This window comes from Apteryx rowi, unplaced genomic scaffold, assembly GCF_003343035.1.
Source record: "Apteryx rowi isolate R43461 unplaced genomic scaffold, aptRow1 scaffold_158, whole genome shotgun sequence".
NCBI classification, from domain to species: domain Eukaryota; kingdom Metazoa; phylum Chordata; class Aves; order Apterygiformes; family Apterygidae; genus Apteryx; species Apteryx rowi.
The window spans coordinates 889,128-916,065 of NW_020447841.1; the positions used below are offsets into that span (position 1 = coordinate 889,128).

General features: G+C 40.6%; 1 protein-coding gene across 8 annotated transcripts in view; it reads right to left on the reverse strand.

The window, feature by feature from the left end:
* TTC7A (tetratricopeptide repeat domain 7A) overlaps positions 1 to 26,938 on the reverse strand; it is a 192,874-nt gene that overhangs the window by 147,908 nt on the left and 18,028 nt on the right. For 6 of the 8 annotated variants that reach the window (XM_026059482.1, XM_026059485.1, XM_026059481.1 and 3 more), the window contains 5 exons: positions 20,327 to 20,457; positions 18,447 to 18,568; positions 11,107 to 11,185; positions 7,563 to 7,723; positions 7,066 to 7,129 (listed from right to left, as the gene is read on the reverse strand). In XM_026059482.1, coding sequence (XP_025915267.1) covers positions 7,066 to 7,129; positions 7,563 to 7,723; positions 11,107 to 11,185; positions 18,447 to 18,568; positions 20,327 to 20,457 — 557 coding nt within the window. Of the gene's footprint in view, positions 1 to 7,065; positions 7,130 to 7,562; positions 7,724 to 11,106; positions 11,186 to 18,446; positions 18,569 to 20,326; positions 20,458 to 22,074; positions 22,140 to 23,143; positions 23,163 to 26,938 lie in introns of those variants that run through there. The other 2 variants (XM_026059487.1, XM_026059489.1) reach the window with 2 other exon arrangements.

The window sequence follows — 26,938 nt, forward strand, 5'->3', positions numbered from 1 at the left end:
CAGAACCCCTAGCTGTAAGAGCCAGCATTGACAAGGCCTGTAAAGGAATTCTAGACTGTCCTTTAGACCTCAAACTCAAGAACAAAAGATTTCCAAACGTAAATAAAGAATATTTTTTTTTACCTCAAAAGTAAACGCAGAAATTAACAGCAAGTGTTCCATTCCAGGCTCTGAGAAACTTCTGACTGATTAAAAGGGGCAGTGCAGTCAACTCTGAGAACACCTCTGAGAGTGGTTATCAAAACAAACAAAACTGCAGTTAAGGGTAAGTCCTGTCAAACTTCCCCTGCCTACTCCCAGCAGCACAAGGCACCCAGAATCGCTGACAGCAGAACCAGTGCCGTTCCCACTGGTACCATGATGCAGAGAAACCACACCACAGCCAGCCATATGCACAGGGCCATTGCTTTTGATGGATTAAATGCAATAAGCAACAGRACTAGCAGTTTAATAATAAGCTGGTCCATTTGCCAATGCCTGATAGGAATATATCATCTATCCTGGACTCTACCACAGTCTGAGCTTATAAAGACTGTTACAAACTGGCCTCTGCCTGGGTTTGAGGAAAAGGCATTTTCTCCCCTTAAACACAGCCACATGCATATTGTAATTTGGACTCTGCACAAGGAATGAGAATCTAGCCAGGAGGCCTCAAAACCCCCTAAACACAACCTCGACTGTGGTAATCTACAGGGTGCCTGATTTGTTTCACTAGATTCCTTCATGAGGACTCTATAGCCAACCATGGTAACTAAATAACAGCTGGCATTAAGCAGGAGCACTTGCCAAACTCAACAACTGGGATGCTTCTCATTGTTTACTGAGATGCCTTAGCTTATGAAAATAGGTTCCCATTTTCAACATGACAGAAAGAATAAAGAAAACAACTCAGAAGACTGCCGAGAGAAAACAGGCCCTCTTTAATATGAACCTACAGACATGTTTTTAAAGCTACCAAAGAATTCTACTATGCCATTTGGCCATTTGAAAAAAAATCCCCTTATGCACTTCGGCTCAGAGGCAGAGTCAGTGAAATAGTGAAGGAACCCTTTAATTACCACTTTAGAAGATACTCATTTCATTCCACTGAAACATGCAAACTGGCTCCCTTTAAATGCAAGGGAAAGGAGGACAAAAAGAAGAGTCAAGGCAGCTTCACAAGGCAGAATCCAGCTTCACCTAGAATCAAAGAAGGTTTGCTGGAACATAGGGTCAGGCTCGCAACACCATCAATATGATTTCTCTTCTCCCCTTCCCCCTTTTAGGAAGGATTCTTGTAACCCCAGTGACATCATCTGGGGAGTCACACACGTCCTGGTGAAGCAGACAGTAGATTCACCTTAGGAAAGCAAGACAGAGAGAGGCACAGTAAGTCTTAGTTGATGCAGCAAACTCCTGCTCCCTCCTTGGATTGGTTGTGGTCATGGAGGAAACATTTGAGTTGTATATTTCTTCAAAAAGCTACCATGTCCTGTCTCCTTCTCCTATGTTCATCAAATTTCTCACACAAGCATACCTCGGAGATATTGCAGGTTTGGTTCCAGATCACCGCAATAAAGCAAGTATAACAATAAAGCGAGTCATATGAATTTTTTGGTTTCCCAGTGCATATGAAAGTTATGTTTACACTACACTGTAGTCTATTAAGTGTGCAGTAGCATTATGTCTAAAAAAACCAATGCACATACCTGAATTAAAAAATACTTTATTGATTAAAAAAAATGCTAATCGTGATCTGAGCCTTCAGCAAGTGGTAATCTTTTTGCTGATGGAAGGTCTTGCCTCAGTGTTGATGGCTGCTGACTGATCAGGGTGGTGGTTGCTGAAAGGCTGGGGCAGCTGTGGCAATTTCTTAAAATAAGACAGCAATGAAGTTTGCCCCATCGATTGACTCTTCCTTTCACAAAGGATTTCTCTGTAGCATGCAATGCTGTTTGAAAGCATTTTTACCCACAAGAAAACTTCTTTCAAAATTGGAGTCAGTCCTCACCAACCCTGCCGCTGCAGGGTACATTACAGTGTATGTAATATTCTAAATCCTTTGTCATTTCAACAATGTTCACAGCGTCTTCACCAGGAGTAGATTCCATCTCAAGAAACCACTTTCTTTGCTCGTCCCTAAGAAGCAACTCCTCATCCGTTAAAGGTTTATCAGGAGATTGCAGCAATTCAGTCCCATCTTCAGGCTCCACTCCCCATTCTAGTTCTCTTGCTACTTCCACCACATCTGCAGTTACTTCCTCCACTGAAGTCTTGAAGCCCTCAAAGTCCTCCATGAGGGCTGGAATCAACTTCTTCCAGACTCCTGTGARTGTTGATATTTTGACCTCCTCCCATGAATCACAAATGTTCTTAATGGCATCTAGAATGRCRAATCCTTTCCAGAAGGTTTTCTATTTACTTTGCCCGGATCCATCAGAGGAATCGCTATCTATGGCAGCTCTAGCCTTACAAAATGTATTTCTTAAATAGTAAGACTTGAAAGTCAAAATGACTCCTTGATCCATGGGCTGCAGAATGGATGTTGTGTTAGCAGGCATGAAATGCGTATTGGCATGAAATGAGCATTGGCTTCAACTTMAAGTCACCAGCTGCATTAGCCCCWARCARGAGAGTCAGCCTGTCCTTTGAAGCTTTGAAGCCAGGCATTGACTTCTCCTCTCTAGCTATGAAAGTCCTAGGTGGCATCTTCTTCCAACAGAAGGCTGTTTTGTCTACATGAAAATCTGTTGTTTAGTGTAGCCGCCTTCATCAGTTCTCCTAGCTAGATCTTCTGGATAACTTGCTGCAGCTTCTGCATCAGCACTTGCTGCTTCACCTTGCCCTTTGATGTTATGGAGACGGCTTCTTTCCTGAAACCTCGTGAACCAACCTCTGCTAGCTTCACACTCTTCTTCTGCAGCTTCCTCCCCTCTCTCAGCCTTCCCAGAACTGAAGAGAGTTAGGGCCTTGCTCTGGATGAGGCTTTGGCTTAGGGGAATGTTGTGGCTGGTCTGATCTTCTATCCAGACCACTAAAACTTTCTCCCTGTCAGCAAGAAGGCCGTTTTGCTTTCTTATCGCTCATGTGTTCACTGGAGTAGCACTTTGAATTTCCTTCAAGACCTTTTCCTTTGCATTCGCTACTTGGCGCAAGAGGCCCAGCTTTCGGCCTATCTCGGCTTTCAACATGCCTTCCTCACTAAGCTGAATCACTTCTAGCTTTTGATTTCAAGTGAGAGACGTGCAACTCTTCCTTTCGCTTGAACACTTAGAGGCCATTGTAGGGGTATTAACTGGCCTAATTTTAATACTGTTGTGTCTCAGGGAATAGGGAGGCCCGAGGAGAGGGAGAGAGACGGGGGAACGGCCGGTCGGTGGAGCAGGCAGAACACACGCAACATTTATTGATTAAGATTGCCATCTTATATGGGTGTGGTTTGTGGTGCCCCAAAACAATTACAATAGAAACATCCAAGATCACAGATCACCTTAACAGATATAATAATAATGAAAAAGTTTGAAATACCGAGGGAATTACCAAAATGCGATACAGAGACATGAAGTGAGCACATGCTGTTGGAAACAGGGGGTTGTGACGCAGGGTTGCCACACACCTTCAATTTGCAAAAAACGCAATATCTGCAAAGCACAATAAAGCAAACCACATTATAACAAGGTATGCCTGTATTTGCTTTGTGGTTCTTTGATTATGCTCTTCCCCAGCAGGTCTTTGCTCTGCTTGTCCCTCATGTGCTGACAGTTCTTCTGTGTGCCCTACCACCTCCAATTTTGCTCCACTTCAGCTCCTTTTGGAGTGGTGAAAGTCAGAAATATGCATGTAGAGCAGATGTTTTGCCTTACAGTCCTGCAAGAGACTATGCTATGGTTGCTCTTTAGTCTTTTTAGAAATCACATCCAAAAAGCCACTGTTCTGTTGAGTAGATGGCAGTGAGGGGACAGGGCAATCAAAGTGCCAGAGAAGCTGGATAGTTCCCAGCAAGTCAACCTAACCGTATATTTTTCTTTAATTTTAAGGATTTCATTATTGTAAATATTGAAAGAGCGCCTAATCCAGCCAAAATCTAGGAACACTGGCCATGCTGCTTACTGGCCTACAGAAATATATCATTATTGCTTGCCACTGATATTCTCTCCAGGATGGAAAATATGTATTATTCAGTTGTTAACATCACATTATGAGGGAGACCTGAACTGGAAGTCTGATTCTTGTTAACTTATTTTTTTTTAAATCTTCTGAAGGTTATGGAAAACAAAACAAAAAACCCAAACAAACGACAAACCCATACATGAGAAAACTCACTAGCCTACAACAAAGCCGTCATGGAAACGTTCTCTCATTATGTCATGAACTAAAAAAATCTCCCCTTCTTGGTACTGTAATGGCAGAGCTACAGGCAAATGTCTATGGATTGCAAATATATTTGAGAATCAGACTGCTCCCTCTATTCCTTCACCTAGGAAACACATTCCTGTTGCAGCTGTATTTCTATATACTTGTCCTGTACTTTCATTAACACAATAATAAACTCATGGCAGGCCTAATGCCAAAAAACAATGCTAATCCAAGAGTAAGGCTCAGATGTTCTATTTCCCAAAACCCAGAAAAGTTATTTATAGTTCCTGCAGAACTTCACTATAGAATCTTTGATTATTTATTGCTTTATGTGCTGCAGTTCAAAATGCCTTGCATCTACTTCCAGAAAGTTCTTATATATAGAAGACAACACTAAAGCAATCACAAGCTTACTTATTTAGCCTTGAAGTGAGCACAGCAGTCCAGATTCTAGCAACAGCATTTTTATGCTGCTTCTTCATAACATAGTTATGATCAGTTTGCTATTTCACATGCTATTGGATAAAACAGGGAAAACTTATTCCCCTCAGCAGAACAAGACTGTAGCATTCAAGGTCCCATAAGGTCTTTCTGACTGGGAGCCCAGTGCTGGAGAAGGCTGGAGCAGTCAGTGCTGTCACTGCTCCAGATCCTTGACCATCCTCCTGCTCGGATCAGCTCTGGCAAGCTATGCTGACGTGAGCTCTTCTGATTTTAATCAGAAGTCTAACACTACTTGTGATATTCTAAAAGCCCCAGCTCCCAGAGTCCAAGAAATAAATTAAATTCTCCACTTCCAATTACAGAAAGACCTTCCAACTGCAGACAAGCCCTTGAAAACATGAATCAAGTGTACTGCAGAGGCTTAAAGTAGAAGGCAAAAAAAGGTGCAAAGTATAATAATGCTCAAATGAATGTGATTTTTAAGTCAGTGTAATGTTTTGTGGGGTTTTGCCTTCTCATTTTCTTCCCTAATTCTAAAGACAAACTATACTAAAATTGCTAAGTTTTTCAGAATTTTGGAGGTAAGGGAGAAGCTTTGAGCCAGAAAAACAAGAGACAGATTGAAAGAAGCCAAAAATAAAAAAGAAAAGGTCGTATTTGCATGACATCCTCTCTTTCACCTTGCCCAAAAGCTGTCTGCAAGCATTTCAGTAACAGGGTCGTTGATGCTCCAGGATCTTCAAACTTCACTTTGACTACAAATGACTACCCAGGATTTAAAGTAAAACAACATTCCTTACACATTTTCCAATAAAAATCCTTACAGTTTTCCTGTACATTTGCATCTTCTCAGAACATGGAAGGTACCAAAGGTTACTTTGTAGTTTTCTGGACAAGTGTTTTTCCCTCTTTTTCCCCTTCCTCTCAAAGAGTTTTCTCAGCAACTGATGTTATAAATAGAAGAAATCTATTCGTTTCAGTGCAATTCATTATGGATGTTCCTGCACATGTCAAGACCCTCTTTATCATCAGCACCAGAAATAGCAAAGGCCACTCAGAACTGAAACAGCTAAAATGTTACCCCTGCAGACTAAGGAACATTAACAGGTTATTGTATCACAAATGCAAAATAGCAGGAACCACCATCATGCCTGGCATTAGCCAAGGTTCCCAATTCCTCCCATTCTTGATGCATAAATCCACACGTTTTGAATGTTTGAACGGAAGCATCTGTCTACTGACAATATATCTGGATGTTACATGCAACTATGGTGAAGGCAGACATTTCCCCTTACAGAGTTGAATCTCAAAAGGTTCAGAGTATTCTGGCCAAATTCAGCAAGGCCAGGTATGCATGTATTTCCGTTTAAGTACATCAGTCCTAGCAAAGAAAACAGCACCACTGTGATTCTTAAAATTAAATACATATTTGAGAGGCTGACTAGGCCAAACYAAAACAGTTGATACACTACAGGATCAGCCCTGAATAATTTCATCATGTTCACAGACAGAAATCCATAAGACTGTAGTACACTTCCATTCTCTTACTATTCATTCTTAGATCCTTAAAGACATACAGCTTATTTCATTTTGAATTCTACATTTCCTGGTAACATTTTTCCCCTTCAAAAAGACAAAAGCATTTTATTGTACAGTTTCTCTAAGAAGCTATTCACATTCTAACAGCTATCAGACAGAATTACCAATAGCACTACCATATCTGAGGGAAAAAACCAAAAACACACACACACACTTTTAGGAGTGTAATAAACAGATGATGAAAGATTGCAACATAGGATTACATACAAATAATCTTAACTGATATACTTCCCTTTTTGTCATTTTTTTTTTAAACAAATATGTTCTGTGGGTTAGGAAGCATCAGGGAGCTTATTAATTAATCGAATGCTCTTTTGTTACAAGCAATGTAATTATTTATAAGCAGAAGACATGCAGAAAGAATGTATATGGGAGTTCAGAGAGAAAATTTCCCCCCAGCTTAAGTCCCTACAAACTATTTCAGAAACACAAGAGAAATGGGAAAAGTCATGTGCTCTTCCTGACAGTTCCCATAACCCTTCACTGAAGTTCCATTTAGTAAACGTGGCATCACTAATAAGGAAGAAATAGCATTTCCTGTCCTGCAACTTATCGTTTCTGGCTATCTGGGGAAGATTTTGTAAACGTGGATTCTTTGTACTGTGCAAAAACCCTCCAGAAGACTTGACATGGAAATGCTAGATATTCCTTTGTGCCATTATTATTATAAACTCATTTTTGGCTTACCATAGATTCACTGATTAAGAGGAGAAGAAGAGCCTCTTCTACGTTGTCTTGAGGGCAGTACAGGCTGAAAGACAGAACATTTTTTTTGAAGGAGGTCAAGAATTATCCTATCAGCCTCTCTTTCTCATTTCACAACAGCAGCAGTAACTTGAAACATCTCATGCATGATTCATTTGCTAGGCAATAGCTTCTTTTGCAGGTTCACACAATTAAAAGCTCTGCAACATATCTTAGATGAGTTATTCTGAACCGTAAATAGATTATTTCCATTTCACAGCAAAGACAGCTATTTGGTTGGATTTTCTTCCTTCCTGTGAAAAAAATCAAACACTCCAGGTTTAATGCTTTATTTTTGCAGTAGGCCTCTTGATGAGAAGTTAAAAAATGAAAACACACAAAACAACTACACAAATTGGTAGCATAATTAGCAGTACCAAAGAGTGTTCAAACATGCTTCTTCCTCCTGCCAATAAAACAAAATAAAAAAGAACACTTACTTATCTCCTGTGTATAGCTGGGGCCTCCGGCAAAGAAGATTGCTAACATAAGACTGATCTTCCTTGTTCATGAACTCAGGAAGAGGATCAGATAAAGGGCTCCAGTAACAGTCTTCACTTAAGGAATGAAGAAGCACTTGGGCTAGCTGCTTGGCTGCAGTCTAAAGATCAGTGAACAGCATATGAAAGAGATATCAGTGAAGCCTTTTCACACACACACAACCTCTCCCCACTTCACACCCTGGGAAGCAGATGTACCAATAACACTACAGAACCACTCTTCAGTTCAGAGGGATGGAGTAGCTAAAACTGCTGATAAAAATAAAAAGTCAACAGCAGTCACAGTTGCTTCCATCCTCTGGAAAGGCTAGCCTTCTGCATTTACGCAGTCTTATTGCAATGCAGTAGGGAAAAAAAATATATATATATATATATATATGTATACACACACATATATATCAATATAAAAAAGGTCTGAGAGTAAGGGACACATTAGCAAATGTGGACAAGTGATCACCACATGGACAGCTCAAACTATCTCACAAATGTTATTACGCTAGAGTATGATGGCACTCTGTTGCTTTCTCAGCATCAGAATTTTGCAAGCAAGTCTCTGCCCAGAGGCTACTTTTTATCTTAGGCTTAAAAGACCAAGCCTTTAGCTGTTAGTGTCTCTTCTCCTGCAGTCTTTTATAGTTTCACCTCAGTATAACAGAGGGAGGAGAGAAGAGGGTTAGAAACCTTGTGTTGAGACAGCAATACAACATGCCCCTTCTTGACCAGTGAGTGGCCAAGGGTCCTTGAATACCTGCTTTCCAGCTCATATCCATAACATAACACTCCAAAGCTGACAAGCTTGGTTCAAAAAGGGAGCAAAAGTTAACCTGACTTTGCAAAACTTTATCTTTGGCATTTGTCCCTGTTTAGACACATCAAACAGATTTCTAATTTTTTGCATCGTAAATAGACATGTATGCAAACATGCATGGAGAAGTCAAATGGATGGTATCTTTTGGGAATTCTAAAAATCATGACACTTTACTGTAAACCAAACATAGCCCAGAACAGAGGTAAACAAACTTTCTGTCCTAATATTTACTATTTCTGAACCCCACTTTTGACTACTGTATATGTATTTTATTTGCAATTTGCACTTTGAGAACTACATACACACACACCCTGTAAGAAAAACTACACATAAAAGATGTGGCATGAAGCCACCAAGAGTGACTTTCCTTTTAAAACCAGGGTGGGTATGATTGATAAACTCAAGTGTGACATCACTTGAGGTGTGACATCTATAGGACCAAATAAATCATACTGAGGTTAAAGAAAGTTCCCGTTATTAGATTCAGAAAAAATAACTGCTTTTGATGCAAAGTTCTTTATTTTCATCTTCACCCAAGAAGTCACCAAGTTAGTCTAAAATGCACCTACCAGAAAGAGAGGTTTCATTGATACACCTAGCAAATGGCAAACTGTTTTGAATGTCTGGTGGTGCCTCAAAGAAATATTGTCACACACAGGCCCTGGAAATCCCGAGACCTCCATGTACTCCTACTGACAGTTAACTGAAAGTTACAGAAAGCTTTGTTTCTAACTAGGCTTTTCTATGCTTTTTATAGCAAGTAACCATGAGCAAAACGGCCTTGGGCACTGCAACATTAGCCAATATCATTTTATCATCTCAATGTGTAATTATTTAGTCACTTTTACCCTGAGGAGCCAACTCTCCTATATTTTTTTCGACAGCCTTAGAGGGAAGGGAAAAAAATGTGGCAGTAATAGAAAGATCTCTACTGGTTTGCACAGAACTAAGAGTACAATTTGGGAACAACCCTTCAAGACAAGCACCAAATACTTTTAGTGTCTTTGACTTTAACATACACTTTAACATGGCAGCCCTGTAAATTAGCTTCGCTCTTGTTCTGAATAAGACCAAACAAACCAGAACAAGCCAAGACTGATTTATGTTATTACTGCCTTTGGCTAAAAAAAGGCATCATTATGCTTGGAGTACACTGTGATCCCGCAAATGAGAAAAAAAAGAAAAAAAATTGTGCGTTTCACTTTCATGCTCAAAAAACTTGTTTAATTAAGCATGTTCCTCCCTTTGCCCTCTTGACAGCTCTTTAAAAATAAATAAGTAAATGAAAATACAACTTCCAGTAAAACGGAGGCTGCAGGAAAAGCTATTGGATGAACACCTTCAAATTTCCCCTTAGGGATAAATCTCCTCAGGGATGTTGTACAGCTCTCCCTAACAGCATAGGGACAGGAGCATTCGTGTGCCACATTCTGTTATGGTACAGGAACAGCAGATGGTTACATTCACTTCAGCAGAACAATAAAACGGGCGAGCAAGAAATTCCCCTGAGCCCTGATCTCTATCTGGAAAAGGATGTGACCATCTGAATGTGACAATTATTTAAGTTACCTTTTCTAATTCCCTGCACAAGCTTCCACATGCATCTGTATTCTTGACTAGGCATATAAGGTGATCCCAAGGCAAAAAGAAAAATCACCTCCAGCATAGAAGCCCCAAAATAATACAGAAAAATGACAGATGCGAGAAACCCAGGCAAAAACGCACCCAGCATACCTTGTTTGCTCACTACTCATTTTAGCACTGGATTTGCATATGAACTAGACACACATAGGACAGTCCATCCACTAGAACCTGGCATTCTCCATCTCCAAAATGCTATGCAAAACCATGCCTACCTCCTTCTCAGAACTTCTCTGGGATTACATAAACCACAAACAAAGCTGAACCAAGCACAAAAGTTGATATAGCAATATCAATGCCTTTTAGGTTGCAAAGTTTTCATTCAYGTTCTTAAGACAGCTATTCTCTGCGCTATTGATCTTGTCACCTCCTGAGTAACTTCAGGACAAGATCTCTTAAAGGGGAGACACGGAAGATCCACTTAAAGGTCTAAGTAGTTAAACAGGCACAAAAATAACTTTCTCTAAGATTTCTTTGCCAGAGGCACTCAGAACAACAGGAGGTAGAATGCCAAAGCCCGCCCACTCCCCTCCCCAAAAGAAAGAAAGGAAAAAAAAAAATCATTCTGGACTGCACTGTATTGAAAAGACTTTTACAAGAAGAACACTGAAGCACATCAGTCTAAACACCCGGCTTGTTGCAAGAGGCAGAAGCACTAAGTGCTGCTATATGCTAATGTGAAAAGGTGTGCATGCATGCACTGAAAAGAGAGAAAAAATATGACATTATCACCTGGGGACAGCAATGTCAGACTGAATACACCCCCCTTCCTACCATGGCTAGGAAATGCACTGGAGAAAACCAACAATGTTTTCAACAGAAAGCAACCCACATGTCCAGGTCCAAAGGCTCAGAGATTTCAGTTGAACAGTTCTTTGAATTAAGTGCATCACTACACACATCACTCCCAGGAGACCAACAAAAGCATCAATCAAGGGAGGAAAAATAAGTTTTTGTCCTACTGCAATGGTTAAGAAACAGAACTCCTGCATAGCTGATTACACCACCTTCCCATCTCCCATTCACTCCTCTTACCATTTTGAAGGTCTGAGTAGCTTTTGTTTCCACAGTCCGTAATACTTCTCGCAGACTCCTCATTCCTTTCACAATATTTCTAAGGGGAAGGCACAAAAAAACAAGAACACAAAAAACCAGCACATTTGAGACAAAATATTTTTACAATGAGCCAAAGCTGGGCAACAAACTTGACATTCAAACAAACAAACCAACGAAACATAATTACTCTAACACTCTGGGTGCACGGCAGCAAGACAAGTCACTCGGAGGCACTGATAGGACAATGGCAGCGAGTTAGGCAGCGACTGTAGCATGCCTACTCCAGATGGCTTCCTAGGAGAAGATCACATTCACATTTGAGGAACAGAGGGGACATTTGGAAGCCTTTCATAGTTCATATTTATAAAGCAGATGCTTCTTCTTAAAAGCATCCACATCTCCTCGTCATACATACAGATTGTACTTGTTTGAATTATACTGAGCTTATGTGATGCTTTTAAATGATGATTCCTTTTAGGTGGTGCTTAAACGTTTTGTGCCTGATGGTCCAGATACATGATGAAATTACAGTAGTTTRAGCAGTTTATGATCAGCCAGCTGAGCTGTAGTAACTGTCTGCAAGCATAGCTTAACCTGTAATAAAAGAGGGTTAAACTAAAAATCACATTACTTTGCATACACCATGAGCAGTTAAAGCAGCCTCATTGTTGTCAAATGATATCTTAATCGTATGCCTGAGCACTAAAAGAGGTAGGGACAGGAAAAAATAAACACTGAAAAGACTGGGTAACACATTTGCAGCCTGTAAGCTCTTCTAGTATAAAGACCTGGCCCTTACACCAGGGTAGCTACAAAAGGGTTTTGCTCATTTTCATTGATAGTTTGTATTTCTTTGGGCAATTTCCACCTACCAGAAAAGCCTGATTTTCTGATATGACAACCAGATAGGGAGTTGTACTGGTACATTAATTGTCACTTCAGCTCATTCCAGGAAAATTTTCTGTGTAGGCAAAATCTAGATTTCATTTAAAAAAGCCACATACAATGATGACCATTTCCATGAATCTAATTAAATTTTGAAGATAACCAGTACAGACTGCGCTCATGCCCACTTTGATGTACTCTAAACGTATTCCAAAATTAATGGTGAACTTTTGAAGAAACAACAAAAATATAATTATTTTTCAGGAAAAACTGAAAGTTTATAATGTTTACCATGAGTATTGGCTACATAAAATGTCATCCAAAAAACTACGGTCACCAAGTCACAGAAGGCAAATGTGTCTGGCCTTACTTCCAACCAAGACTAATTACAAAATTTTAAGCTTTGAATAAAGAATTCTCACAATAACTTAGTCATGGATAGTCTACAAACAACAAAAAAGAAAGAAAGAAAAAAAAATCATTGCCCCTCTGGAGAAAATCTGTTTTCTTTTTTTTCTTCCACTTGATCTGAAGTAAAAAATGTACTTGAGATTTATCAAAGATAAAAAGCTTGAGGAAGTTTTTGTAAATAATTTGGACTTCAGTGTTTCAGTGCTCTCCAATTACAGGGCAAAGACCTTAAGTGCATTTTTGGGGGTAGAAGATAGAATATTTACACACACATGCAATTGTGAACCTTAAACTGAGGAAAGCAATTAAGCATATGGTTATCTTTACGCACATGAGTAGTCACACTGAAGCCAACAGAACCATTCAAACACTCAGAATATTTCAATTTCCACTATCTGGCAATAAAACAAGAAATTCCCCCAAATAAGCAAAAAGCAGCTCCCCAATTACTCCCCTCAGTTACTTAAAAATATTGTCATTTCCTGTACATCCCAGGGCTGCACAAGAGGCTGGAAAGAACAGTTATGCTGTAATATTGTCCTACAACATTTTCAAAGACGTGTATGCTTAGATTTCTTGTTGTGATGGTATTTGTCTTAAGGTGTTGATGAATTCCATTAACTAGTGTCACAAAGAGGATTAGTGACCATTTGCAAAGCCAATTAATTCCACATTTGGCACAGTACATAGAGATGAAAAACCTAAAGAACATGCGGGCAAGAAAAAAAGGCAGCAGTTTGTTCTCTGATTACTATGGGATCCTTACAGTTCCACATTCTAGACAAGGCCATAAACTGAGCTAAGCTTCATAGAAGCAGCAGTTTGCTCTGTGGGGAAGGGGAAAGGAAAAGGAGGGAAATAAGACACACTGAACTGAATGAAAAAAATAAATAAGTTGCTGCCCTTTCACAACTAGTCAGGGTTGAAACATGAGCCACATGGCAAATACCTGGGCACATCTTCAAAGGAAGGTAGCAAGACAAAACTGGCAACCCAGGAGAAGCACCCACCACTCTGCACCTCCCAGGMAGGCACTGACACGGTCAGATTCTCTCTCTGCTCCTGGCACCGAGCACTTGGACAGTTCGAAACATGCACAGCGTTTAACAACGCGATTCTATAGGACCAAGGATTCGGTTTAGCAGCTTTTTATTTTGAACTTCATTGAACGTTATTGAGTCATGATAGGAGACAGAGCACACCGCCAGGAGCCCACAAACAAACCTTGCTACGCTCCAGTGTTGCAAGCCAGGAGACCACCTGAGCACACATTTCATTTTAAACACGTGAATTGTTCTGCTCACATGGGACTATTCGTAAGTTAAAGATGCACTTAAAGAGATTTTTGAAAATGGGATCTAAAGAAGTTAACAAAAAGAAAAGTACATGAACAGTGGTAGTTTGAACAGAACTAAGTTGATGTAGATGAGCATGTATAACCTTTGGCAACCTGTGATGAATCCATTTGATTTCATCTAGATCTGAAACTAAGCAATCTTGAGCCTCCCCAGGACTTGGATAGAGGACTATGTGGATATTCCACGTACAGCAGGCGCAAGCCAGGGCATCATAAGCAAACATCAGACCACAGAAATTAAATGAGCTGAAAGACTCCATATGGCCCTACTGCACTGCTAAGATGCCAGAGAAAGAAATGAGGAAAAACAAGAGGAGAAAAGCACATGGTCAGCAAAAAAAACTGCCTTGGTTTTAGCCACAAAGGTGGCAAAAAAAGCATTTGAAAAACCATGATGAAATATGGCTTAGGATTCAATTATAGCCAATTTAATAAAGAGGAACAAGGAAAATTGCAGGTGAAAACTGTAACGTCAGGGAACACCTTAGCATGAGAACCTGTTTCGGTTGTAGAAGTACTCTATTAATACAGGGTAATTAATTACCAGTCCATGAATCAAAACAGTCATATCACATTTAAGTCATATCATTTGATTAACACTACACTTCTGATTTTAAAATATGGGAAGATTAAACACATTTTTGTACAAATTACCAGACAATTATTGGTAATAAACCAAAGTGGACCCTAGGAACACAGATCTGCAGAGACAGTCCCCCAACAGCAGCATGAGGAGATCATTTCCTTAATCCCTGTTCATTAGCCATGAAAACAGGTTGCCTCTAACAGATGAAAGCGATTATCCTGAGATGACTGCCTGACAAACAGTTTGCAGCTCCACCTCTCCAGAGGAAAGCTGTACCTAGACCACACAGCCAGCAGCAGCACCATTGCCTTTACACAGTTGCCTTTGCATCTTTGCATCTCTTTAGCAGATTTCTAAAAAATCATACTTTCTCCTTGAACAGCTGTTCACATATAGGCACAAAACACATCTAAAGAAGTGGACCTCATATTGCTATGAGTAGAGATACAAGACAAGTCAGATAACTGTACCAATGCACAGTAGAGTTTCCTGATGGCAGCTTGTCTAACAGAAGTGAGGCTCTCAAAAGACAAAGCTTAGCACTTATCTAGACCCACCCAGCCAGTGGTAAGACTCACTCCCAAATTACCAGCTGCATTGTCCCAGACAAGGTGCTAGCTTCTGAGGACTGAAGAAGGGATAAACCACACAGGGAATCTGGCAAGAAAGCCCATGCAGGATTCTCAGGAGAATAGTCTGGCAGAGACTGTCCTGCCTGCCTGTTTATTAGATTCTACTATAAAGTAACACGTAAGTGGAGTTGCTCTTTTCAAGCGCTCTACAAAAAGAAGCCTACAAGATTTCAAAAACAAAACAGAGGATGCTAGCCAACTGACAGGAAGAAGGAAAAGAAAGAAGCAGCATTGCATAAGCTTTCCTTAGTAGGCATTTTGATCAGGGGTTTCCAACATAATTCAGGTCCCTAACTTGAGAGACCAAAAAGAAATCTGGTATCTTATAAATGCCTAATATTTGTTTTTCAGAAAGTCAGTTTCTTTAGAAGTGTCCCATGTAGAGCTTCCAAAACTAACTACTTTCTCTGGAAAGCCCTGACTTTTCTCTTTTGCCTGTGAACTCCATACATCTTTCAAATGTTGTTAAATAGAAGCAACACAAGTGAATTCTATTTGCCCCAAGAGAATACTAAGAGCATGTAGAGCAAAGCCCCCATAACTGTATAAGGTAATAATACCTGTTCAATATTCTGAAACGAAAGGCCGTCACAGATGAGCCTAATCTCTGCACAGACATTCACATTAGGAGGAAAAAAACAACAACAACAAAAAAAGCAAAAACCAAACCCAGTGCAGATGCTAACAAAACAGCAAGCTGCCTCCTACAGTAAAGACAACATCTGCTTGCCTACATTCTGCATCCACAGCAGCAACACTGCTCACTGAAAGAATAAAAGAAAGCCTTTTTGTGGTGCAGCAGGGCAAACAATTGCAGATTTGCCTTCAGCAACACAGTATTTTTAAGTAAATGTGTATCCACAGTGTTGGGGATTTCCACAGTTGCAAAACTTGCTGGTCCTTACAGCTGGCTTAACATCTGCAGAGGAGAAGGGACCTTTGTTTTGTACGGATGCATAGGAAGGGGGTGCGGTGCCTTTTTTCACTGAAAATTGTAAGAGAAAAATGCATCCCTGGCCACACTCTGAAAGGTTGCCAGCAGGAGCAAACACAAAAGCAGAACAACACAGATATCCCTCAGTTCATCTGCCTGACACCAGCTCTCCTAAAAAGAACAAATCACTTCCAATTTCTCTGTACACTCGTACCACTGAGAAGGAACATCCCATCCTGTAGGGCCTGCCCCTGTCAGCCTGGGCATTCACCATCAAGAGCCTATTTTCTACCTGAACATGCTGAAAGCAACAAGGAGAACAAAAGTGTTTCTTTGAGCTGTTTAGTATCAGGCAGAGAAATTCATCATACACATGAAACATCTGACAAAGCCTCTTCTCCCCTTCCCCCATTTCCCTCCTCTTCCCTTAATATATCCCAATGCCGCTTATGCCCTCTTGTGGCAGAAACGCCTCACTAATACAAGCCGGAAGCACAGAGACAAGCTGCAGATTTCCACTTGATTCATTTCCCCCCCAACCAACCCTTTAAGTTTATTGGCTTGGATTTCTGATCTGCGCCGGAAGAGGTGGAAAGAGAATAAGACTTTGCACTTGTCATATCCGAGTTAGTTCCACGGCAATAACGAGACGGTTCTTTCATCTGGAGACAAATTCAGAGAACGTTTTGTTGCTATTGCAGCAATTCAACTTACAATCAAAGTGATGCTTAATTCACACATGTATTTTTATTCCAAATTACTTTACTGCAGGGTTTTTTTTTTCCTCTTTTTTAAAGGCTGTCATTAAAATAATGTGGGAAGGGAGCAAGCAGTGCCCAGAGTAATAGCTAAAAAAAMCCCACTGGATATATTGAACTGATAAAGGCTGAACTTAAAATGTTGCTGAATAAAATGAAAGGGAGTTTGTTATTCAAAAGGTGCCTAGAGGACTTCAATGCCATATGTTCTAAATGAGATTCTATTTTATTACATAGCTAATGAGCTTACTGGCAGGACCTGAGCCTTTTGTTTGCCATGGAAATGACAACAGGCTAGTAAAGCACACTTCTGTGATACAGCCACTGGTCAACCCCCATTTCAGATAACCTGTTCCCTATTATTCAGATGATACTGAGACTGTACCTCATACTTACAACTTCATACTATCTTCGTACAGGAACTTGTACTCATTTGACTGAAAGGGTAATTTAATGAAGTTTGTGCTTCTTTGGTATGGAGCCTTACTTTGCATCAAACATGACTTGAAAGGACCTTGCATGGATATGTTTACAAGTACAGCTTCACTGTACATACAGGCTTTTAATCTTGGCTTAAAATGAAAGAATGGGCACTACTAAGCATATTCATAATTGCATTTAAAATCATTCTTGGGAAAAAAACAAACTCAAACAAAAAGCCTCAAACAAGAGCAACCTTCCTACCAAATGAGTCAAAAATGGTATCATTTTCTACAAAAGAATTTAAACTGATTTTTGCTATGATTTTTTCCAGTTTTCTCCTTTCATTCTCCCCTATTTTCCCCTTTCTTCTGCTTTTCATTCATCAGAAAATCTGAATACACAACCAAAATTAAGTATTTTCAAAGATGGTTTGTTAATAATAAAAAAAAGGGGGGGGGTGTAACTCTTTGGCCAGTGACACTACACACAGAGGAGTGAAAATATTCAGCATTTGATTCTCAAAGAATCAAATGAGATACTATGCTATAAACACAGGACTAAAGGAGGATGGATTCTTACATGTACTATTCACATATAGTAAAAAGGATGTTCTCCTCTCACGGCAATCCCTTCATCAGCTAAACAGAACTGATACGTTTTAAAGACATGTTCTGTTTTTGGGGCAGAGGTACCCTTGACAATGTCATTTGGAAGCGGGCACATACTAAGTCTTTTTTATTGTTCTTGAAAAGGTTTCTCTCAGCTGAAGTTCGCTGTAAGCCTGCAGATACCAACTCCTCTTGCCATTCTAAGGTTCACTGAGACTTGTATTTTAGGGTCATAATACTCTGGAGTAGAGCTCTTCCTGGATGCATTCCCTCTAGTAAAATCACACAGATTTTCGGGTTTGATCACAACTTCGGGGGGGGGACACCAAAAACAAAAAAACCCACACCAAATGGTAACAAAAAAGCCCTCAAGAACTTACTGAGCTCTAAACCAGGCCCTCTAGCTGAAACTTCTAAAAGCACTCAGCAGTGATTAAATTCCACCTTCTCCTAACTCTGTGGTCAAACTCTCTTCATCTCCACAGGGAACAGAGCTGAGCCAAAATAACAAAACTGTTCTAYTCCACCCTACTTGAAGGTGGAGAGAGACAGAGAAATAGGAAGGAGGAAAGGACACTGAGGAAACATGAGCTGAACCAGTTGGGGGGGGGGGGGAAGGAAAGAAAACCACAATACAGATACAAAGAAATAAGCTTTGATCTAAGACAAAACATTCAATACTATCTATTATTATCTACTTTTATTAAACATCTGCATTCACCTACCCCTTCTTTAAATGAGCCACATAGGCACTCTGGAGAGCTGCTTCCAGGAAGTAGGACAGTTCAAACTCAGAGTAAGTCACGTTGCTGCCCTTTATACTCCTTGAATGCGTGTTGTTTAAGGTCTGTGAGGGGAGGAAAGAAACCAATGGAATTACAGAATAACTGTTTGAACTAGCCATTTCCTCATTAGCCAAAGAGTTAACTCAAACAATAAAATGTTATCTTCCATCATCAGATTCCTCTTTAGACTACCTGACAACTTTTTATCTTCACTAGCTATTGAAAAACCTTTCAAGGCAACTTCAAAAGAAACTATACAATGACTTCCACTACACAATCTGTATGCAATGTGAGTTTTGAAACATCATTCCTTATTACTTTGCACCTTTATTAAAGTAAATAGAAAACCAAACACTTAACATTAACTAAACATTAACACTGAGTGTCTCAGAAGTACTACTCCAACTACATAGACCCAGCACCTTGCGCACAAAGCATTAATGCAATTTGTAAGCGTGTTTTGCTAACATAATACAGCTTAGTGACTCTTAATGTTTACAAGGAGTCTTGATGGAAGAATCTTAGCTCTTCCTCTGCTTCTCCCATCAAACCCTTCTTGCTTTTGGCTTCCTTAGATATTGTGTCTTCCAGTGCTAGTAGAAAACAGCTTTCATTGCTGGAAGTTGCCCTGTATAGACTCTTCAGAGCAGGGTTTTTTTTACCCAGGACCAGAGACCTATGGACTTTGAGTACATCAGTCAGGAATCTTGCCTCCTTGTCTCTCCAGGTCCAAAAGATGAATGAATTACAATTCAAACTTTTTGTATTTGGCAGACACAAGCTATCAATAAAAACATTTACTGAGCCCATTATTGGCAGGAGGTGGTCCTTCTGCAAGCAAAGGACAGTACTTAAAATTATTCTAAACAAAAAAGTCATTTAGCTTTTTCTTGCAAAGGAACAGACCAAAACCTTGTTAGCTGGTTTTCTTAATGGATTTCTATATACATATTTAGCTCAGTTTTTTTAGTTTTAATGCAGTTAAAAACAAAACCTGGAACAGACATGCACCTTTGTTGCTGATGACAGCAAAAGCAGCTGGTCAGAAGATTAAAGGCAGTTAATTGACAGAACAGTAGGTAACATGCATTACCATCAATGCTGCTGATGCCAAGCATGAAACGTGGCAGAAGAAAGGCATGGGAGCTTATGGTGTGCACCCATTAAACATAGCTGGGCAAAGTTACAGAGATGGAGGCCATCAAGCATGTACACTCTAGCTAATCAGTGGCACATATTATCACTCAGCAAAGGGCCCACAGCACTCTGCTTACTCAGCATCCTAGCCAACCACTGAGTAAGCAACTCCTTGCTAGTGATCCAGGTTCTTCCAGTTTCACCTGCTAAAGCTGAATCATTGGCAGTTAATTCTTTGGGTCAACCATAGCAGTTTATTATCAGCTTGTTAGGGATCTCAGTGTCCACTGTTGTGTATCATTTACATGGCAGATGTGTAAAAGGTCCTGGGTTTCTTCAAGGTGGCATTTGCTACATAAAGTTAGTGATTCCTCTTTAGTAAGAGCTAAACTTGAAATAAGACCTAAGCATATCTGAGGCATTCAGTGCTTTACTGCAGACAAAACAGGTTTCCATACCTCATTCTCAGAGGAACTGGCAGAGACAAAGGTAAACAGCTGTTTTACAACTGCTTACACAGAAAAACTTAGCCCATGAAAATACTAAGACACCTAACTCTTGCAAAATTGTTCTTAAACTCTTTATTGTCTATGAGGACATGGCATTGTCCTACCACTCTTGCTGTCAAAATTCCTGGAAGTTCCATGTAGCTCATCAATAAACACCTCAAGCTCATTTCTTACCTTTTCAAGCTCCTGCAAGTACACTTGGGCAATGACACATGCTGTCTCAAAACAAGTCATGACTTCCTCCTCCCTTTCACACAGTCGAGCACGTGAGGCAACTGAGTTGGTTGAGCGCTCCAGTGACAGACCTGCAAAATAGCAGCACCTTCTCATACTGGAGTCCACAAATAGCAACACTGTTGTTTTCTCCTTTCATTTACCAGGTAACAGGAAAGCTTTTCGGTATGTGGATTTTCCCCTTGTTTTAATGACTTTCAGGAACCCCAGGAACATAAAATTCCTATACATGCAAGGCATTTGATGTCATGCTGCTCTAACATAGAGTGACACTGCACACTTCTATAGCACCTTTCAAAGGCTTTATGAAGAAAGGACATACAATCCTTCTGGTGCAAATAAGTAAGCAGAGAAATTAAGGCCTATATTTCCAAAGACAGCTATAGATTTTGGGTGCTTCAACACAAGTGCCATTCCTGAAACACCTTGGGACTGCGTTTGAGATTTTCTAAGCATCCACTATTCCATGTGAAGCTTTGAAGCTCAACAGTTTAAGAGCAAACTTGGATATCTAAGTCAGAAAATCTGAAGCCTCTTTTGGAAAATCTGAGCACGAGTGAATCGCACCTGGACATGCACTAAGCTCTTGGCAGGACACAAGAGACTCTTTAATTACAAATTGCCCTCTTTTCCATAGGAAAAAAAAGAACTGTTTTTTGTACTACTCAAACTCTTTCTTCCATCACCAACCCCTCTTGCAAACAAAAAGTATGTTAACTGGAGACCCACAGCTATTATCCCTACATGAAAATCTTTTATCACCAGATCCTCATCTGGCATATCTGGCAACATGCTACCACATTCTTTACATCTCCAAACCTGCTTGGGGAGGCTACATTTCCCACACTGATTTTACTCTGATCTGCACAGGTTCTTAAGTTATACTGGATCCACACAATACCTCTGCTTGGAAACTCAGGCCTTTTAAACCAAAAGGGAACTGCACAAATGCCCAGTAGCCCACACAGGCTGTAAACAGTCTAGTACATGTTTCCCAATAGACTCTATATATTAACGCTCCCTAAAACTAATGAAAAACTTGCAAGGTGTAAGACAAAATCCTACTGTTCTTGACACAGATCCACAAATGCAGCAAAAGAAGAAAGATTTCAGCTGTCTAAACAGGCTCTCCAAAAAAGTGATTTAGATTGCTGCAGTATAAGCCAAAGGATTCTGCCTCTTGTGAGGAGCTACCACATGCATCAGGAGCCATGCTTGCCTAAGCCCATGTAATCCTAGGCACCTCAGCACAGCTCGCTTCAGCAGTCTCATCACAAGCTACTATGAGGTGGCAAACAGATGCCAGATCTCCCCACAATGAATGATGTGGTAAGAGCTCTCACACTGGAGGAGCTTGAGGTTCCTAGGCAGTCTTAAACTTGAAAAGTAAACAAATGTAAGTTTCTGTTTTTGTCCCCTTGGTAACTGTGCTTGGAGTTACCCAATTTAATGTTTTGCATTTGAGCAACACACAAGCAGTTTATTCAGAGGGTTGAGAAGGTAAGATGCCCCAGAAGTGCAAAGCACATTCCCCAAGGACCTATCTAGGAGGAATACATGTCAGCACCTAGCACTTTTGTAAGTTTTGACCTGGCTGGAGCAGAGGGAATGGATTTACTTCAAAATGAAAAGGAGGAGGAGGGAGGGTATGATGATAATTTAACTAACACCCCATTCCATGTTCTCACCTTTCTACCAATATCCATCTTGTGTTGGAGGAATGGCATCCAACAGACCTTGTCTTCCAGTCCATCTGCAAAGTTTTGGGCTTTAGATTATGTTTCTTTCTATTATTTCAAAGCTTCTATTTCCCCACCCTGTTGCTATGTCATGAAGGGGAAAAGAGGATGTTAACCCTCTATACAGAAAAAGACAAGAAGCTACCAAGTGCTGAAGCTGTAACAATCAACTTACAAATATTCTTCTCTGATCTGTCCCAGTTTTATTTACTTCTGAACTTCTAATCAACCCCCACAATTGAAAACAAATTCAAAAACATGTCTATGTCAGAGTCACCACCCCTTTCAGTGCAAAGCAGGGCTGAGGACCCTGAAAGAAACCCAGTACAACCCACTGACATTCACACACATGCAGCATGTAATCAGACTGCAAGAGCCATCCTAGCACAGTCTGTGTGGGGGTGGTTATCGTGGGAGATGTCACAGAGAGAACAGCCTGATAAAAAGCCATTTACATACATGCTACAGCCCACTGCAGGAGCTACTATCTCTAAGCTCCGATATGGGAGAAAAAGTAAACAACCCTTGCTCAAATTCCCAAGTACTGATGGCAAACATGTCCATCCACACRGGCCACAGAACATAGCTGGGGCTGATCAGAGATGGGGAAATAAATAGCTCCAAAAAGGTAATACAGACCACTGCTGGCATCACCAACTTTTCCTCCAACTAAGACCCTTGCCACAGTAAACATCAAGCAGTATATAACATATTAAAACACACACTATGCTACATTGCACACATTTTTCCACTTGTAAAGGGCAAAAAGGAAAAATTACCCACATGATGCAACATTAGTGATAGTGCTTTCCACTAATACCATATGTGCTGAGCCAATGCAGTCAGAGTATAAAATCCTCTACAGAACCCAGACAGGGCCATTTTTCCCTACCACAGAAGTATAATGAGAAGGGAAATTAGAGCAAGCAGACTGCAAATCCAGCAAACAAAGTAAAGAACAGAAGAATAACAGGAATAAAGAGTTCCCTACTCTTGTTGCCACCAATTCAGTTCTCACAGTGCAGACAGAGTCCCAGCAACCACAGATTTGCTTGGTAGGCAGTTGTCTATCTGGACACCACTGTTTATTAGCCCGTCCAGCCCTGTGAGCAAAAACTCTTCCCTGCCCCCCTCCTCTGGTTACCAGTACAAAAAATATTTTGCATCATAAAATATGTTTTGAATTCAACTCAGTTCCCCAAAAGCCTCAGAAACCTGCAAAGCACATGATACTGCCATGCTGGATTTAGCAAGAAAGCATGTCTACAATGGAGTTAGCTCTGGGTAAAGCAAAGCCATTCACTCTTGCAGTAGCTGCTTAGGGTAAATACCTGAGTCCTTTAGTAGATATCACAGTCAGTTATGCTAAGATAACACTAATTTATAACTTACCTACATTTATATAGTTTTTATTGAATCAGATGTCCAAATTTTTTTTTTATATATATATACATACATACACACACATACCATAAAAAATATTTTATATAGTGAAGATACAGCTTTCTAATGGGGTTTGGTCCAAGCTCAAGACTTAATGAGAGACTKGCTTCCCAGTTATACTTTTAAAAGAATAAGCTCTTTCAACCCTTTTACTTTCCACCCACTTCAGAAGCAGTAGCCTTCTATGTATAGAAATAATGGTTCTCTTTCTTGAATAAAAATAAGGCTTCCATCCACTTCCTCTAGTTCTCCCATAGATTCATCTCTTTCCCTTGATCTCTCTATAATCTTCCTCCTTTCTTCTCTCCTTCTAAAGCTAATCTGCATTTATGCCAGAAATAAAACCAAAAAGGTTTACAAGAAGCATACATTGACTGAAAAAGTTTCTTCCTGCACTTAAAACGTGCTGCTTGCATTCATGAAAACCTGAAAGGGGACATTTTATGAAAGCTTATTTCAGCTTTCATCCCCTTTCACCCAGTCCTCACCAAGAGACAAGAGTACATCATCTGGCTCTAATGCTCAGAGGTGAAGTTATTACCAGAGCTGGAGCACACACTTGCAGGACATTGGGGCTTAGATTCTCAGCAACATAGGATCACAGAAAAACTCAAGTTGGAAGGAATCTCAGGATGTCTGTAGACCAACCTCCTGCTCAAAGCAAGGTCAGCTATGAGGTCAGATCAGGCTGGTCAGGGCTTTACCCAGTCCGGTCTTGAAAGCCTCTAAGCATGGATGGAGACAGCATAACCACTAAGGAGAACAGCAAGCTAAGGCAACTTACTTCTTTCTCCTCCAATTCATTAACTAGTTCACCAAATAGCAGCATTGCTGCTTCTGAGTAGGAGAGAGATACCAATCCACCCACCAGTTCTTTTCGTTTTCCTGTCAATATCGACTCTTAGCTTCACATTTGTGGCTACATTAATGTAACAACTGGGAAACAGTGCATTTATAGGTGCAAGAAGACAGGGTCAGCAGCAGTACACTACTTTAAACCCCTTTCACACACRGGGTTAGCCAGTAGTTGCTAAATGTCCACAGCCCAGAAGCAGAGGTATCTGGCAATCTAAGGAAGAAACCAAAGAAACTCCATAGTGCACAGTGCGAAGTCTGCATGCTGCGTCCTGGTGTTACATGTGTGTCAAACACAGCCATGGGAACTCAAAGTGAGAGACAGCTCAGGGTGGAACTTACTGTCCTACCAACAGCATCTGCCCCAGGCTACAGAGCAAGGTTACGATGTCTGTGCTCATGTGCAGCTCTGGCCAGAAGCCAGAGTATGATGCTACGCTGAGAGTATGCGATGGCTTTATTCAAGCTACAGGAACATAAATAATTTATCTTGAGGTAAACCAGGGTGTGAATATATTGCATGGCAACCACTGCATGGAAACTGACTGTGATCACGTGCTCATCCTCCGGTGAACGTCAGGTCATTCAAGGTAGCTATCCCCAGTGGAAGGGCATGTTTCATTTCTAGTACATGGCCTGCAGCCTACTTCAGAAGTGTGGCTCTAGGAAATCAGCTAGCATTGAAACAAGACTATTTTTAAGACAAGCTCTTCAAACTAATATGTAAATATAATCCATACTTAATGACTCATCAAAGCTCAGCAGAATACTAAACACTTAACTTTCTCAAAGACCACAAAATTGAAAGGCACAACCAAATCACTTCCATTTTACAAGTGGTACTAAGTTCATATCTTAGACCTCCAACAGTGTCTAAATAGGTTGTTTGAGGACTATGCTCTTAGATTATAGAGTCTTAGAAAGCAAAAATCTGAACTTCAAAAAGCCAAAGTAGCAGTCTGGATTAGTTCGACATAAGAAAGACCCAGCACTGTGTATTATTCCTGCCAGAATTCACAGCTGCTTAAATAATTTACATCATTGGTCTTGATACTCCTCTCCCCAGCTACTGAGCAAAGAGCTTTCAGCACCATTTACAGGCATACCTCGTTTTACTCTGCTTCTCTTTATTGCGCTTCAAAAAAATGCAATATCTGTGTTTTGGGKTTTTTTTAAACAAATTGAAGGTTTGTGGCAACCCTGTGCTGAGCAAGTCTATTGGCACCATTCTTCCAACAGCATGTGCTCACTTCATGTCTCTGTATCGCATTTTGGTAATTCCCTCGGTATTTCAAACTTTTTCATTATTATTATATCTGTTAAGGTGATCTGTGATCTTGGATGTTTCTATTGTAATTGTTTTGGGGCACCACAAACCACACCCATATAAGATGGCAATCTTAATCAATAAATGTTGCGTGTGTTCTGCCTGCTCCACCGACCGGCCGTTCCCCCGTCTCTCTCCCTCTCCTCGGGCCTCCCTATTCCCTGAGACACAACAGTATTAAAATTAGGCCAGTTAATACCCCTACAATGGCCTCTAAGTGTTCAAGCGAAAGGAAGAGTTGCACGTCTCTCACTTGAAATCAAAAGCTAGAAGTGATTCAGCTTAGTGAGGAAGGCATGTTGAAAGCCGAGATAGGCCGAAAGCTGGGCCTCTTGCGCCAAGTAGCGAATGCAAAGGAAAAGGTCTTGAAGGAAATTCAAAGTGCTACTCCAGTGAACACATGAGCGATAAGAAAGCAAAACGGCCTTCTTGCTGACAGGGAGAAAGTTTTAGTGGTCTGGATAGAAGATCAGACCAGCCACAACATTCCCCTAAGCCAAAGCCTCATCCAGAGCAAGGCCCTAACTCTCTTCAGTTCTGGGAAGGCTGAGAGAGGGGAGGAAGCTGCAGAAGAAGAGTGTGAAGCTAGCAGAGGTTGGTTCACGAGGTTTCAGGAAAGAAGCCGTCTCCATAACATCAAAGGGCAAGGTGAAGCAGCAAGTGCTGATGCAGAAGCTGCAGCAAGTTATCCAGAAGATCTAGCTAGGAGAACTGATGAAGGCGGCTACACTAAACAACAGATTTTCATGTAGACAAAACAGCCTTCTGTTGGAAGAAGATGCCACCTAGGACTTTCATAGCTAGAGAGGAGAAGTCAATGCCTGGCTTCAAAGCTTCAAAGGACAGGCTGACTCTCCTGCTTGGGGCTAATGCAGCTGGTGACTTGAAGTTGAAGCCAATGCTCATTTCATGCCAATACGCATTTCATGCCTGCTAACACAACATCCATTCTGCAGCCCATGGATCAAGGAGTCATTTTGACTTTCAAGTCTTACTATTTAAGAAATACATTTTGTAAGGCTAGAGCTGCCATAGATAGCGATTCCTCTGATGGATCCGGGCAAAGTAAATAGAAAACCTTCTGGAAAGGATTCGCCATTCTAGATGCCATTAAGAACATTTGTGATTCATGGGAGGAGGTCAAAATATCAACACTCACAGGAGTCTGGAAGAAGTTGATTCCAGCCC